This window comes from Rhinatrema bivittatum, chromosome 9, assembly GCF_901001135.1.
Source record: "Rhinatrema bivittatum chromosome 9, aRhiBiv1.1, whole genome shotgun sequence".
NCBI classification, from domain to species: Eukaryota; Metazoa; Chordata; class Amphibia; order Gymnophiona; family Rhinatrematidae; genus Rhinatrema; species Rhinatrema bivittatum.
The window spans coordinates 54,995,005-55,011,677 of NC_042623.1; the positions used below are offsets into that span (position 1 = coordinate 54,995,005).

Genomic DNA, 16,673 nt, shown 5'->3' on the forward strand with positions numbered 1-16,673 from the left:
GGAGCAGGGACTGTCTCTCATATGCATTTGACACCTCTTGGGTCAGTGGCAAACCAGTCATTATGCAACAGCAACACCTGGTGGCCGGCCTTAGGGCCCATATTTTCAGGGCTCCAGAAGGCCAAAGGCGGTTGCTCCAATAAGTGGACCAAAACACAGGAGAAAAATCCCCACTTAATTGTGAATTAAGGCTCATGGTGCTAGATGTCATCCTCGGTTCTGACTAAGCTGACAGCGCCCAGCAGCAGGAGGAAACTGTACCACCGCGCCTTTCCACCCCGCCTAAAGAAGAGAGCTGGTGACTCTCCCATTCTGTGTCTGTTTGCACGGCTGTAACTGGATGGTTTTTGGTTTCCTCACTCTCATATATCTGGGGACGTAGCCTAAGCCAGTTTCATCCTGGCTGCATTAACATGCCATAAAAAGCAAGTTACTGCCCAAGGGTACCATTAACAAAAATAATGTATTCATTGTGTGCGATTAGGTATCCTTTTCAACAGTATGAAGAAGCAATGCTGGAAGAAAGGAAGGAAGGAGACCCAGGGGAAGGGTTTTCCAGGAGCAACATGCCAGGCAAAATGGAAAAAAAAACCTAATTTTCCATTTCAAGGTAGATGTGGTGTGCAAAACCACAAGGAATATTTTACGCTTCTGGAATCACTGCTACTAGTCAGTATTTTTCTCTGCGATTTCAGACACTCCGTTTAGGATTGCCAACTGTCAGCCAATGTAATGAGGGTCAGTGAAAAAAAGATTAGCACGATAGATGTTTCTAAAAAGAACTTCATGTCAGTATAAATGTAATGCACAACGGGGCTAATGTCGTCCAATGCCATGGCCCTCTGGGTCTGCAAGGCTGCAATATTCAGGAGTCGGGGGGACGGGGGACTATGTCTCTGTGCGTTTAGGGATGAGTCCTGGCATGGTAAATCCAGCTGTACATAAAATGCTAATGGCAGAACAGCATGTCTGTATAAAAGTTAGGTTGTGAGTAAAACCCTGGCAGACGGTCAGTAAAAAAAAAAAACAAACAAACAAACATTCTCATGAGTTGCCATCCCAGACTTTATTTCATGACCTAGCAGCTCAATAGAGAAAACATATTGATTGTAGCGCTGCAAAAATCAAGGACAGGAAACTTAAAAAAGTGTCAGAGACAGAGTTCATACAGTGCTACAAACAGATGCACCGACTAAACAAGGTAAGCCACTTTATGAAGCCAGGTGGTCAGCCTTGGCAAGGATTTCCATGCACATATGTAACCCAGACCACTTTTTGGGTTACTTATAGGTCTTGCAACAGTCTAGTGCATCTAGGGAAATAATTAGGGTAGTATCCATTCATGGGCAGCCCTCCCACTGGCGGGGCTGTAATGGATATCCTTGGTCCTGAGGTTTTATAGTAGAGCTCTGCAATAGGCTCTGGGGGCAGTCTAAGCTGAGAGCGAGAGAGAGAGATTGTATTTTCCTAAATTGGATTTGGGGCCTACTTGGAGCCTCAGAAATCCTCAGAGACCCCTCCAGGATAGGTCAAAGGGGCTCCACCGCTGTACTCTCCACACAAGGTGCAGAGTGGCTGCTCTAGGACTAATTTGGGGGGGGGGGGGGGGTTTGAACTTTCATTTAGAGGAGCCCTGCTCAGGGCCTGGGCCTTTCCGAAGCCCCGGGGGAATGGGGAATCCTGAGCTGAAGACGCCCAGTGTGTAGGGAAGATCTGCCCAACAAAGGGGGGTGACCCACTGCAGCGGATTCCTGCAGTTATCTAAGTTGAGGAAGAAGATTTGTTTTCCCAACATCTGGGAGGAAGGGTTTTTCTGCCCATCAAGGGGACTGGCAAACCCTGCAGTCCACAAGGATTCCTACCACCAGGGATCCCACCAGAAGATTAATCTACTAACTGTGAGTAAAAGATCTACATTCAAGGGAGGACACCCATTTGGCGTCCACAAAGAGCCCAGAGGGATAGATAATATTACTCTCCGTGCCAGTATCATTTTTGCGCCATCAGGAGGGGGTTTTTCCCCCCTGCTTCCAAAGGGGCCCTGACCCATGGGGAACCTCCGCACCATCAAATCCAGGCCTAATAAAGACTAATGCACAGATAGAGGAGAAGAGGCCTGTAATTAAGAGAGAAACTGTAGGGACTGTGGCGTGTGATTTACCACATTTAAACTGTGCCGTTCAACAACGCTGTATCAGCAAAGCGTTATTCTGGACACTGCCTACGTGGCTCGAGCGTGGTTTGTTTGGCACACGGCACACAGCAGAAAGAGGAAACTCCAGCACAGCTTACTAGTCACCCCATACTGGGACTGGAGAGGACTTCTTTTCTGCCCCTAGTCTGAAGGTCCTACACTTTGGGATGAGAGGAGGAGGAGGAGGAGGAGTAAAAGCTAGCCAGGGTCCCTGCCCCAAAGAACTTAACAAATAACTTTAGGTGTCCCCCCTCCATACTCGACCTGTACCTTAAGAAGGGTTACACATAAACTGTGATGTCGAACGTGATATCTGAACTTTATCTGAAGGGGGGGGGGGGGAAGTGTTCAAAATACAATAAGAAGTTCCACCCAGAACTAAGGAGTCTTCTTTCCAGGATGTGCGCGTGGGTGCACTCGTGCCTAGATCCCACCCCCGTCAGAGATCTCATGATCTTCCTATGTCCTGACATTGGACAGAAGAAAAGCAGGTCTGGATTAGGGCAATCAGCACCTAGGACGCCAGATTTTGAAGGCACCAAATACCTGGGCTGAAGAGGAGCCTTCTCCCACTTACTATAGGGCCATGTGCCACTGCCACTTCAAAAAAAGCACCACAACGGCTCTCTGGCCCAGCATGCCCTCTTCCACTTTCCAATCTCCTGTCCTGTCTCCCCATCTGATCTCAGAGGTCGACCCCACCCTCACACTGACGTCCTGCCTGGGCACCAAAATCTTAAATCCGGCCCTGCTCCTAGTCCTTCTTTTGCTTTGGAAAGCAGACGGGAAAGCAGAATACTGAAGCATTATTGGTGTGGTAGGGGGAGGGGGGAGGGGGTCTATCTCCTTTCCCTTCCTCGCTTTCTGACCCACAAGAGGACCCAATGCTATAGGAGCTGCCCTGTTTCACCTCACGGGGAGTCACAGAGAAAAAGAGCTATTTCACTTCAATTATGGGTTTTTTGGGGGGGGGGGGGGGTTTCAGAAAAATATAGCACCCGTGTAAATACAAGCAACTTTTGGCTGTTGTTGAAAATGGCTGAATTTGAACTGCCTACCTAGGACAGAAAGGCAGTAAAATAAGTTAGTCCACTATATTGAACCATCCAGCATCTTACGCTTATCCACTTAAGATGAAATCTACAACAATGCAAAGCTTCCTGTCCTCTGTAGTTAACTAAAACTTTTACATTTTCTTAAATGTTTTACTGAGCTAATGGAAAATCTCTTAATGAAAACCTTATGTTCACTCCCTCTTGTACTGTTGAAATATATCTGTGCAAATATTAGAGTTTCACATTTTCAAACAAGGTCACCAATGAGCCTGCCTGGGATTTGAACCAGCAACCTTTGGACTCTAGGCGATGACTCTACTGCAGTTCTTCCTGGCCACACGCATCTGTAAATATTTTTTACAAATCAGTTAAGTTTTTACATGTACAGGAAGGCAAAGCTTGTTCATAAGAGACATGCCTACTTGTAACAACTGTACTGCTGGCCCAAAATAAAAAGTTGTTTTCATGTCATTTAGAAATCCAAACTTTTGGTTACCACCACGATGACCAGTCTATAAAATGAATGACCAAAGCAGCATGAGTGACCAATTCCAGTGACACTCAATTCTCAACTAGACGAGAATGGCATCCTACTGGACCAGCACCCAACTACTTGGTATTAGTCAACATTTTAAGAAATCACAAGTGTCCTGGCCTAGAAGAGCCTGAAGTTGTTAAAGCTACAATGGATCAGGCCTGGCTACTACCTGTATGCTGGGCTACCAGGGACAATGAGAATGCAGTGGGAGGCGGAAGGCAGTGGCAAATCTCTGCAGTATTCTGTCAAGAAAAGGCTGCAGGGATCTCCTAACCTTTAATACCCAGAAAGAAGACAGGAAAAAACAAACAACTGGTAGGTATAAATAATATTATTCAATTCAAAAAGAGGATAGCATACACTTTTTAATCATTTATTGGTACAAAACATTATTAGCAAAAATGTGTCCAATTTAAAAAAACATACACATCCATACATACACACTCACACCTTAAAAATATACATATCTAGGAAAGTACACATGAAAACCCACTTAATACCCGTATTCACATATTCACCATGTATGTGGTTATCCAATAAATATTTCTCCCTGTGGGGAAATCCCACTTACAATCTATCACCACACTATATAATTTTATACAATATTTTTCAAAAGCGGTACAACTTCTCCAGTGTATCCTCCCTTCTTGACGCTTTTGTAATTTATGTCTGGCTTGTCTCGATGTAGTCAACCCCAACAAGTGGCCCCTGTTTCGCACTCGTTTGCTTCCTCAGGGGGATGAAAACCTCGGACCAGCACTCCTATGTCCTCAATATCAACTTCAACCTCAAAACCTCTCCAACGCGGTCTTCTTCATGTCAACGTTATTTCATAACAAGAATGTTCCATCTTACGAACACTTTTTCAATCGCCATTAAACGTCCGAAAACGCCCAAAGGTAAACCACCATTTTGTACTGCGTCAAACAATGACGCAGTACAAAATGGTACATGAAATAACGTTGACATGAAGAAGACCGCGTTGGAGAGGTTTTGAGGTTGAAGTTGATATTGAGGACATAGGAGTGCTGGTCCGAGGTTTTCATCCCCCTGAGGAAGCAAACGAGTGCGAAACAGGGGCCACTTGTTGGGGTTGACTACATCGAGACAAGCCAGACATAAATTACAAAAGCGTCAAGAAGGGAGGATACACTGGAGAAGTTGTACCGCTTTTGAAAAATATTGTATAAAATTATATAGTGTGGTGATAGATTGTAAGTGGGATTTCCCCACAGGGAGAAATATTTATTGGATAACCACATACATGGTGAATATGTGAATACGGGTATTAAGTGGGTTTTCATGTGTACTTTCCTAGATATGTATATTTTTAAGGTGTGAGTGTGTATGTATGGATGTGTATGTTTTTTTAAATTGGACACATTTTTGCTAATAATGTTTTGTACCAATAAATGATTAAAAAGTGTATGCTATCCTCTTTTTGAATTGAATAATATTGTATCCATAGAGGAATTAGTTCGATTTACCCAGTGTTTTGTACCTTGTAAGGTATAAATAATAGTCATCTAATTAAAATTCACAATAAAGAAATCCTTTAAAAAAAACAAGTTAAATAAGGGATATTCTATACAAGAAAGATCAGGTTATGGTGAATTTTAATAAGATGACCACCTACAAGTTCTTCTTGTTAAATTGTGGTACTTGGTTGACTCCTTTGCATCCAGTTCCCTAGTTTTGATGTTTTATAGCACCTGTGCCGGAAAACGTTCCTCGAGACAGCAGTTTACTATAAAACAGATGTGTGCAAACAGGGGGATGTGGACAAACTTGCAGGGAGGCACCAGCTGCTGCGGGCCAATCATTATTTTAAAAAAAAAGTTGCTACACCGAGCCCGATGTCCTGGAGATGCTGAAAAGGAGAAACCCACTTCAAAAGAGGGCCCGCCAGAGCACTGTGGTGCCGTGGGCGTGCATCCCTTAAGGCTTCCTCTTAGTAGCGGGGGCTGGGGCCAGAAATGATAGTTCATGCGGGGCCTTCACTTTAGCAGCCCCCCCGCTGTAAAACTCCTGTGCACTGTGCAGCTGTGTTGGTCAGCTCTGGTGGCTGCCATGAGCCTCATCCATGCTGGGAGAGGCAAACATGGGGGGGGGGGAATCAGTGTGAGGTGGGAGGGTGAGGTTCAGAGAGTCATGAGGAGGAAGTGGGTAGAGAAGGTGGTGGTGGTGGGGGGGGGGGGGGGGAGGGGAGGGAACAACCAATTTCTGCATGGTTGGCTGCTCCTTTTATTTTTATTTATTTTTTTGTTTCTCTTGTGTTTCAGCTAAGTCCCGAGTAACAGAAAACATGCGGCTGAGATTGTTTTCCTCCCTGCTCACTGCCCTGGGGAGAGGGGGGAAAGAGGGAGAGAGTGAGAGGTGAGCATGCGGGTGTGGTGTGATCCGTTCGTCTATAGTGATATGGTGTGACACTTTTTGGACCACACACACACATGCACGAAGTGTATCCTGGATTAATGGCAAAGTCCCTCACTAGCCACATCTATATGTGGTTGATAAAATGCGATAAATAAATGAATGATGTAACCCAGCTGGGGGAGGTGGGCCCCACTAATTGCACGGATGGAAATGCGGGGGGCTGTAAAGCACCAGACATTTGAGAAGTAGTGCAACGTGAAATAAAAGGCTGAGGCAGGGAAAGCGCAGTCTCTCGCCTTCGGTTTCCTAAGGTCAGACCAATTACGACTGCATATCGCTAAATGACAGCGTTCATTACAGTCAAATAGCAATGGATATATTAGGAGAATCACAGAAAATTATACCTCCAGATCAGATCTAAAGCTCTTATAAAAAAAAACAACAACAACAACAACAACAAAAAACAACCTACAATTACTACAAAACACTGCCCCGAGACTCCTAACAGGATTCAGGAAATTCGATCACATCTCACAATCACTGATAGCTCTGCACTGGCTACCCGGTGCAATCCTGAATCCATTGCAAAAATGTTCTTTAACATTAATACATTCCTCCCTCCATTCTGACAGCACTGGCCTGGTAGGGGTGGCACTGCAACCATACAAACCACAGAAATCACTACGATCTCATAATAAAAGGATTACTAGCTGTGCCATCATTACAGCACACACATCTAACCAAAATAAGAGACCACATGTTCTCCATAGCAGAGCCTACACTTTGGAACCCTCTACCCGAGACTCTACGCCTGACCACTGAAGCAAAGAAATTCAGATGTGACTTCAAAACGTGGTCATTTCAAAATGCTTACAATCTTACTTAAGCTTTCTGAAATCATCACTTGCTCCTACACTGACAATCTCATGATGAACCTACCTATAGATCTCTTTACCACTATTTCCAGCCCAGCACAAATAAATGTATCAAACTTCTTCTCTCAACCGCCTTCTTTATATCCCCACTACACCTTTTCTTAAAAATGCCTACCTCATCCCTGCTACCTGCCCCTGTATATCTCCCCTCCCACAACCACCTTAGTTAAATGTACGTGTCTTTCTCTAAAACGTATGACATATGAACACATCAATTGAATGTAATTGGCTACCTATAATATTGATGTAAACTGTTGTGATCTTCACTTGGAATGATGGTATATAAAACGGCTAAATAAATAAATCAAATCAGATACTTGTTCCAACTTATTTTTTACTTCACAAGAGAATAAAAAAGTTACCGTAATTTTTGGAAAGCATGAAATCAAATCGAAGTTAGCAAGTAACACATTTAAGACTAATCGGAGAAAATTATTTTTCACTCAACGCACAATAAAGCTCTGGAATTTGTTGCCAGAGGATGTGGTTAGTGCAGTTAGTGTAGCTGGGTTCAAAAAAGGTTTGGATAATTTCTTAGAGGAGAAGTCCATTAATGGCTATTAATCAAGTTTACTTAGGGAATAGCCACTGCTATTAATTGCATCAGTAGCATGGGATCTTCTTAGTGTTTGGGTAATTGCCAGGTTCTTGTGGCCTGGTTTGGCCTCTGTTGGAAACAGGATGCTGGGCTTGATGGACCCTTGGTCTGACTCAGCATGGCAATTTCTTATGTTCTTATGAATTATAGCAAAAGAGATTTCAACTTTTTTGGAGGCTTGTCCACACAAGCTCAGCTAAGTCTCGTGGCTAGTTCATGGAATGCTTCTATTGAGGCGAACAAATAAAACCATTTTTTTTTGGTATCATTAACTCTAAACTATGATTTTTTTGCTGTAAAATTTCAAGGAGTCCCAGTTTAACTGCATTTAACCCAGAGCAAAATCTGTCTGAAAAGCAACAGCCAGGCTCAGGAGAACACATGCCGTGGACAAGTCATCAGATACTTGTGGCTCCTTCCTTATCCATGAAAGACATCCCAAAAGGGCTTGTTTGTTTTATTTTTATTTTTTTTTACATTTTGATTTATATTCTACCTGTCGGCACATCAAAGCAGATTACGTTCGGGTACCGGAGGTAGTTCCCTATCAGCAGCGGAATCACAGACTAAGGAGCCTATTTATTAAAGGGTTTCTGCCATTCTGTATCTGTGGCAAAATGCTGAGTAAGGCAGGCCCTAAGCTTGTACCTTAGGCCATGGAGGGTAAAGTGACTTGCTCAAGGGCAGTCAGAGGTATCTGAACCCTAGCTCGCCCGATGTTCTAACCAGCTGGCCACTCCTTGTGCTGTGCAGTCTGTAAAGGGTTGCATGCATAGCCTACAGGAATTAAAAAAAAAAAAAAAAGAAATAGTCTCAAAAGCTGATGGCTTGCACCTGGACGCAGCCTATGGGAACAGGCACACAAGATAATTTACACGAGCTCCAGTTTCCTGTTCCTTCACCCCTGGTATATTTGTGGAGGAGGATCCACAGGAAGCTAGAATCTAACAAGTGAAAGAAAGAAAGAAATAAGCCAAACCACTCTTGTTTTGGCCAGAAAAAATACCACAGCTTAGCAACAGGATCTTCCCCATCTCTGAACCAGTTCCTTAGGCCTTTGTTCTTTACAGCCTTTGGGCTGCTCTGTATAGCGGAGTGTCCCTCCCCCGCCTGGCTGGGAGGGCAACAGAGAAAACGTGATCCGGGGGCTCTCCACCGCCTGACAATTTCAGGGCTTTGGTCCTAATTTAACGGCAAAATTACTGCAGCTTGTCCATCCTGGGGGGTTAGCAAATTCACTCCAGCACCTTTGTAATCAGAATAGAAGTGAAAAAAAAAAAGTGCCCCAATATAGAATTAGCGGTAGCAAAAAATATTCTTAGGAAAGCCCGCTCTTTACCAGGGCCGGATTTAGGCACAGGCAACAGAGGCACGTGCCTTGAGCGCCAAATTCTGAAGGTGCCTGAAAACTGGCACCCCCCTCCCCAGGGTTCCCCGAAAAATGTCCCAACCCTGAATTCTCTGCCTCTGGGCACCCTAATTTTAAAATCTGCCCTGCTTCCTCCCCCCCCCCCCCCCCACAACACTTTCCATTCTGCGCAGGTAGGAAAACGTATTTAAGACTCAGCAGCACTGTATCCCCGTCCCTAGCCTGCAATTTATTTTCCTAGCATCTCAGAAGACAAGGCAGTCTCCAGCTTAATATAAACTATAACCCTCATGGCAGCAGCCTGCAGTTTCTATTCAGCAATGACCACCTTCGTGGCGAGGAGGAAAAAAAAAAAAGCCGAGTTCTGTTTATATTCTTTCACTTACAGAAACACCACAGAACTGCCCTGAATCTGGGAACTATTTTAATTACAGTCCGGCTTCACGTCAGGAAGAAGTCTAGACAACTGCATGGGAACCCAGGGGGGAGAGAGAGCTCAGCGTGGAATATTTTTCCTGCAGGATGGGCCAGAAGCCGGCTTCAACACTTTTTTTTTTCTCTTTTTTTAAACAATGTAAATGTTCTGAGCATCGGTCACATTACCTGACGCCAACTCTGAAAGGTGCACAGTTCTGTAATCTTTACTGCAACACTCATTTACCAGGTTTCTCCAACCACCACCACCACCAAGTATAACTCACTACAAAGCTTTCTCATTAAGAGCAGGCTAATGAATACCTGGCTCTTACGGCAGACCTGCTGGTGAATTATTGCCCTGGGCTGCGGTACAAAGGGAAAACCCTCAGCTGATAATGTAAAATGCCTCCTCCCTCTGGGCTCATCTCTTGCATACAAGCCAAATAAATCAAGAGAGAGGAAATCTGGCAGGGATGCAACTCTGCAAATTGTGTTGTATGGGTGAGGTGGATGGATGGAGGGACAGACCTTAAGCCTCTAGTGCTTTACACTAAATGATTTCTGGTGTAACCCCCACCTCCTCAACCCTTTCCCTTCCAAACTGTGAATACTTAACTGCATCCTTCCCCCCACTCTCCCTAACCACTGGGATTACCACAAGGCTCCATGTCATAAAGCTAATCCAGTCCTGGTTTTACCCCCTTGCATGCAGGATTTTTACATCTTATTCTCCCATTCTTTTCCCTAAGAAAATCGTACATTTGAGTAAAGCTTGTAATGGATTACCCTGCTCCTTATGACAAGGAGCGTTAGTGGGAAGCCTAATAACTGCTTCTCCGTTCCCCAAATGTGAGGCAAAGCTCCCAACAAGAAGGAGGAATAACAGCACTCTCACTCAGGAGCCTAACATAATTGCTGGCTCTCACCATACCCAGGAGTGTAAAACAAACTGCCCAAAGGATAAAAATAACCCCTACCTCCACTAAAGGCAGGAATGTAAAATAACTGGCCACGGGATAAGCGTAACCCCACCGGGCCAGGAACAGTGACCTCCCGCAGACAGGAATGTAAATGAAATGGCCCCACGGGACCGAGCAGCCCTCCCCTCCCCGGGTACCTGCAGGTGGCTGACGATGCAGAAGGGCTCGGGCTTACGGAGGCCGCACGTGGAGGAGGCGACGAGCTGCTGGGCTCGGCCGATCAGCAGGTCTCCGGTAGCCGGGTAGCAGCTTCCCTCGCCGCAGCCGTAGCTGTAGCTGTACTCGGGCTCCTGAGCTCGGGCGTCTTCCGTCGTCCACAGCGCTGCACAGAGAAGGGGGGGGGGGGGGCCGGAGGAGACCGTGAGCTGGCACCGGGGTGCGCTGCAACTCCCACATATTATTCATCCCTCCCCCCCCCCGAAAAAAACGCACCCCCAAATAAAAAAAAATATGATTAAAGAATAAAGTGCAGGTCACCATCCATCCTGAGTACTCCGTTCTTCTTACCATCTACTTTTTGGCATGTCATGTATCTTTATTAATGCTCACATATCACGGTTACAGCATCACAGACATAAGTTATTTAATCAGCATCCCGTACTTTGCTTTCTAATCCGTAGGAGAACAAATAATAAATCCTTGCAATAAATACAGCGCATACAGCCTAAAAGTAAGGAAGAACTGGAATGCGCCCCGTACTCATCTATATAGCACTCCCCTCCCCCGCCTGCACCGTTAACAGCAGCGGGCAGATGTGGGCTTGCAGCTGGACTGCGGCGCGGAGGGCCGATGGGCACCGCACTGCAACAACGTCCCTCATTGCAAAACCGTAAGAAGCGCTGGGCTCGCCGGAGGGGGGGAGCGCGAGAAAGTTCTCAACGAATGATAAAACGCGCGCTCCCTCACCCGACAGGAGCCTCACACGTGGACCGCTCCCGGGAACCCGCCGGCCAGAAAGCACCGATCGTCCGCAAACTCCAACAGAAGTACTGCCGGATTCATTTTTTTATTCTAGAATGGAATGTAATTTACTGCCACTAAAAGAGCTTTTTCCCCAGATTTCCGTCTGATCGCGGGTAAAATGCGTGATCTACTCACATCCTTAAAAAAAACAAAACGAAACACAACCCAAGCCAAAACGGGAATAACTCACCTAAAAACATGAAGATCTGTACCTGGAGCGAACCCATCTCCTCGGGAAGAGACGTCAAGAGGGGGAGGAGGGGGCAATTATCCTAGGCTTTTCTGCAATAAAGCCCAAAATTCACTGTTTCAACAATTTCGTGCGAGCAGCATTGCATTTACCAACAAAGAAAAAAAAAAAGAATATACCAGTCCTCTCCCCGTGTCTTCCTCCCCTCCAGCTGACGAAAAACTGAACGAAAAGTCAGAGAAAGTTGGCTTTGGGGAGCTTCTGGGCGCATGCGCAGAAACCAGCCCAGGGAAAAGGGGGGGGGGGGGGGGATAGGCAGGGAAATCTCTGTGCGAGGTCTCCAGGACGTTTCTTACTGTGGAATTTTTTCCCCATTAACTGTTTGTTGCACAGTTGCATTCCGCTTAACTTTACACTTTCAGAACCACCATTACGGTGCAATTGATTATAAATCAGAGACGGCTTTTTTTTTTTTTAGAGCAGTTATAATTAAGGGGTTGGGGGACTATTTTGATTGAAGCGGGAAGTCATGAGAGCCCGTCCACTTCCTACGGGAAAGGCAGAATCGGGGCCAGTGATAACAATTTTGCTGCCCTGTTGTGAAAACGTTTTTTTTTTTTTTTTTTAAACACAAAAATTTTGTTGTCTTCCCCAATAATCAACACATTATAGAGACTGTCAGTCTCACACTCTGTCCAGGCCCCCTAACAGCTGCCAAAAAAAGCCCTACTTCACAATCCTTCACAATCCAAACTGTCAAAATTGGCACACCCAACCCCTGAACCTATTTTACTCCATCTAAAGGTCCAAAATTTCTATTTTGTGCAGGAATGAACCCTAGGTGCTCCTGTTCCACCTACCGGTACATAAAATTGGTGCTGCCTGGGCCCTGTAGCTGGAACCGGTTTGTTGTTTTTTTTTGTAATGCGTGTAATGCATGGCCCTTGGACAGCCTCGAGTAAACTGAATGACAGCAATATAGTAAAATTCCCATATCAAAACAGTACTAACTACTTGGGATGTGCAATCGTTTTTTCCGAATTAGGCAACTTCAAACGAAATTGCCTAATTCGGAATGGTTCGAGAGAACCGAAAAACGATTGAATTTTCCCTGAAATTTCGGGAAAAATTCATTTTCGGGTTAGCGCACACCATCAGGAGTTAGCGTGCACTAACTACTGCTATTGTTAGTGTGCGCTAACCCGAAAATAAAAAACCCGAACCGTGGGAAAAATGAAATTCCTGTGTGTGTGTGTGGGGGGGGGGGGGGCAAAACGAAGCCAGACACGATAAAGCAACCCGAAGCACATCTCTACTAACTGCAGGCACTCAAACAGGAACAACCCTATCTTGGAAAAAGTAAATATTACACCAGGCCCTAAAACACTTCCTATTAGGAAAGCAGAACAAATCAGTCTGCTCTAAATTCCTACCTCACCTCACATATACATGTGAACACCTCACTAAATACAAAATAAAGAGACCATAAAGTATAAATAGAAATGTGTGGATGGAAACTGAACTGGAAACTGCAAGAAGCCAGACTCTATATGCAGTGTAGCAATGGAAAAATAGAAACATCACTCACTAGTCCTCATGAATCAAACAATACAATCAAGAAATATAAATCAATCATATTGCCAAAAAGAGGGCAAATAGAATAACACCAATGAATACGAACTCATATAAAAAGTTTAAAAAATTTCCAAAAAGCAATAGAATATTTCAAAATACAGACACATCAAACATCCAATAATTAAAACAAGAAGATAAAAATCCCCTGCTTCACATACCTGAAAACTTTTGATTTCCAGTCGCCCTGAGCTTGTGGTGGATTGGTGAGGGTAGCATACATTTTTTTGACATCCCCCTCCAAAGCAGGCTTCTATTCACACACACACACACACACACACACACACACACACACACACACACACACACATACACATACACAATCCAGCCCTATCCCAGCAGGAAAGCTTCCATTCACACAGACACACATATACATCCCTCCCCAGATAGTCTTCCATTCATTCACACACATACACCCCCCCCCTCAAGGAAGGTTCCCATTCTTCACACAAACACATCCATCCCCCACCTCTACATAGATAGGGTCCACGGGTCTCTTATTCCTCTTCTTCAGCTGGCATGTGGATAGCTCTCTTCTCCTGCCGCCTGTGGGATGGGGTCCACAGGCAGCAGCATGGGTCTGTCTTCTTCCGCTGCTGGTGTGATGGAGTCCACCGGAGGCCGCATGGCCTTCTCGCTGCTCCTAGTTGGCCTCATCCGCCGCTCTGTGCAATTGCACAGTTTGCACACCCAGTAGCGCCGGGCCTGGGGGGGAATAAAGCAATTCGAACTCACTTCAACAATCTGGGGCTCATTTTGGAGCTGTAGCAGAACTGCAGGATCCACTTCAGAGCCAGTTTTAGATTCTGAATTGAATCCTCCTCCTTTCTGGTAGTGTTGAACGTGAGGTTTCAGGTTCAAATCTTTCATAAACTGCTGACCCCTCGTATGGTTTTTTACTTATGAATTTTGCACTTGTGTACCAAAGGAAGTGTTGCCTGTGGGGAGCGCCAGCCTGGATCCTTATTTATGATTTGGATAATTGTAACATCGATGTTATTAGTTGCCGGATTAGATTTAAATAGCTCTAGTAGAGTTGCCTCAATTTGGATCTGTACTTTTGACTCGGCTGTTTCCTGCTCCTTTGTACTTCCAGTTCTTTCATAACCAGGACTGAAATCTGGCACCATAAAGCTTTGTTCACAATTACCGGAGGATTCCCCCCCCCCCCCCCACCATTAGCTATCTCCTTCCCAGGGCTAGTCAGCAGGGGGCCCCTTACAGAACCCTGCAGTCAAAGTAACATGTTAAATGATAGCAGATAAAGACCAAAATGGTCCATCCAGGATGCCCATTGACCCTAAATCCAGTCAGGGATCTGGATGTCAGCCTTAAGCAATGACCATAATTCCCTCTCCCCGGGGGTGGGGTGGCTTGGGCTATGAACGCTGCCTTCTTTGCATCCTCAACTCCAGCTCTAGTTGACCCCCATCAGGAATTGAACCAGGGACCTTCTGCATGGCACTGTCCAGCACGTGCTAAATGGCCAGCCTGGGGAATCATTTTATTTAAGAAACACCTGCTTGATCAGTTTGCCTGTTCCATCTGGTTTACCAGTTTCATCTATCCCGTTCAATGGAGCCTCCGGGGCCTCAGTCTCTTATCTCATCTAAGAGGTTTGACTTATATGGTAGATTGCTAGGATTCAATGCCAAGAAGTGCAGAGTCATGCAACTGGGGTGCGGTAATCCAAAAGAGCTGTATGTGATAGGTGGTGAAAAACTAATGCGCATAGACTGGGAGAGGGACCTAGGGGTGATAGTGTTAGGCGACCTGAAGGCGGCGAAGCAATGTGACAAGGCGATAGCTAAAGCCAGAAGAATGCTGGACTGCATGGAGAGAGAAATAACTGGTAAGGAAACAGAGCACCATCCCCCGGCACAGCCGCTGTGCCGGAGGCCTCGTTCCCGCCCCCAGACCACTCCTGGACCAGCGACCCGCCCATGACTCCGCCCCCTTCCCGCCCCTTTTCAAAGCCCCGGGACATACACGCGTCCCGGGGCTTGCGCGCGCCGCTGAGCCTATGCAAAATAGGCTCGGCACGCGCGGGGGGGGGGGGGGGGGTTTAAAGGGTTACACGTGTAACCCTTTGAAAATCTACCCCTTTGTATATGAGGCCCACCACATCTTTTAGGTTTACCATGATTTGGATCAGTCCATCTGAATCATTACCCATGAAAACCTTCTCCAGGACAGGTATCTCCCCAACATCCTCATTAGTAAACACTGAAGCAAAGAAATAATTTAATCTTTCTGCGATGGCCTTATCTTCTCTAAGTGCCCCTTTAACCCTTCGATCATCTAACGGTCCAACTGACTCCCGCTCAGGCTTTCTGCTTCGGATATATTTGAAAAAGGTTTTACTGTGAGTTTTTGCCTTATGGCCAACTTCTTTTCAAGTTCTCTCTTAGCCTGTCTTATCAATGTCTTACATTTAACTTCCAATATAACACACTTTGTGAAATCAGCTTCTTTTCTTGCCAAATTTTTTGTAGGACCGACACTCAATGGGCTTATAAAATTGTAAAAGCCCGTTCCCTGTACGTACCAGGATCAGTCCAGGACACCTGGGTTGTGACTCCGCACCAGTAGATGGAGACAGACTAAAACTTGTGGGCGGAGCCATATATGCCCCTGTGCCAGTCACAGCCCCTCAGTCTTACTCTGTCTCCAGTAGATGGTGCAGGTCCAGTCACAGCCCTGCCTGACCTGATTCTGGTGGTTAGTCAGGTTTGATTTTTGGGCTAGTTTTGTTAGGCCTAATTGTTTTATACTAAATTGGGTTTTTGTTTTAATTCTTAGTCCCGGGTGCCCTGCCTCCCAGGGGGGTTGAGAGGTCCTGAGAGGACTACCCTCCCCCGGTTGAGGCCACTGCCAGGGCTGAGGGCCCGGCTGTTTCAAGTGGCAGCGTAGGGGGTGACACCGGGGAGCCCGGTTCACTCACCCCCATTGGCACAGGGCTCCAGGACCGTGGACAGCAGTGAGTACTTACAAAAAAAAAAAAAGGTTTTACTTTTCTCTGCTTGTCGGCTCTCCTTTTCGTCACGGCTCCGTCCTCTCTTCACGGGGGGGGGGGGGGGGGGGGGGGGGGGGGCCGCTTGCCATGGGGGCGAATTTTTAACTTAATTAAGTTCTTTCGGGGCGTTTTTTCGCCGCGTTCGCACCTCATGCTGCGCGGGTCAGTCTGCCGAGCAGGCGGCTCGGCGCGCGCGCCTCTCTAGGGACGGCTTTTGCGCTTCATGTCTCCCGGGCGGGGAAGGGCCGTCCGGGCCGCGTGGGGGGAGCCGTTCCCGGGCAATCCGCTCGCCGCCGCGTGTAGCAGCAGCGTCGGGGGCCAGAGGAGCTCTTTCCGGCTAGCGCGGGAGTGGCGGCCATTTTAAATTCGGCCCGCGAAATCGCGTGGGTGCCGGCAGAAAATGGCGCCTT

At 46.2% G+C, this 16,673-nt stretch overlaps 1 protein-coding gene across 3 annotated transcripts in view; it reads right to left on the reverse strand.

The window, feature by feature from the left end:
* Nucleotides 1-11,846, reverse strand: part of LAMB1 (laminin subunit beta 1) — a 108,246-nt gene extending 96,400 nt beyond the window's left edge. Inside the window, exons 1-3 of one of the 3 annotated variants that reach the window (XM_029615392.1) lie at nucleotides 11,795-11,846; nucleotides 11,616-11,707; nucleotides 10,600-10,784 (exon numbers count right to left, since the gene is read on the reverse strand). Coding sequence is in view for 1 of the 3 variants with exons in the window: in XM_029615393.1 (XP_029471253.1) it covers nucleotides 10,060-10,062; nucleotides 10,600-10,784; nucleotides 11,616-11,652 (225 nt within the window). In the remaining 2 variants the exon portion in view is untranslated. The other 2 variants (XM_029615393.1, XM_029615391.1) reach the window with 2 other exon arrangements.
* Nucleotides 11,847-16,673: the final 4,827 nt, after the last annotated feature.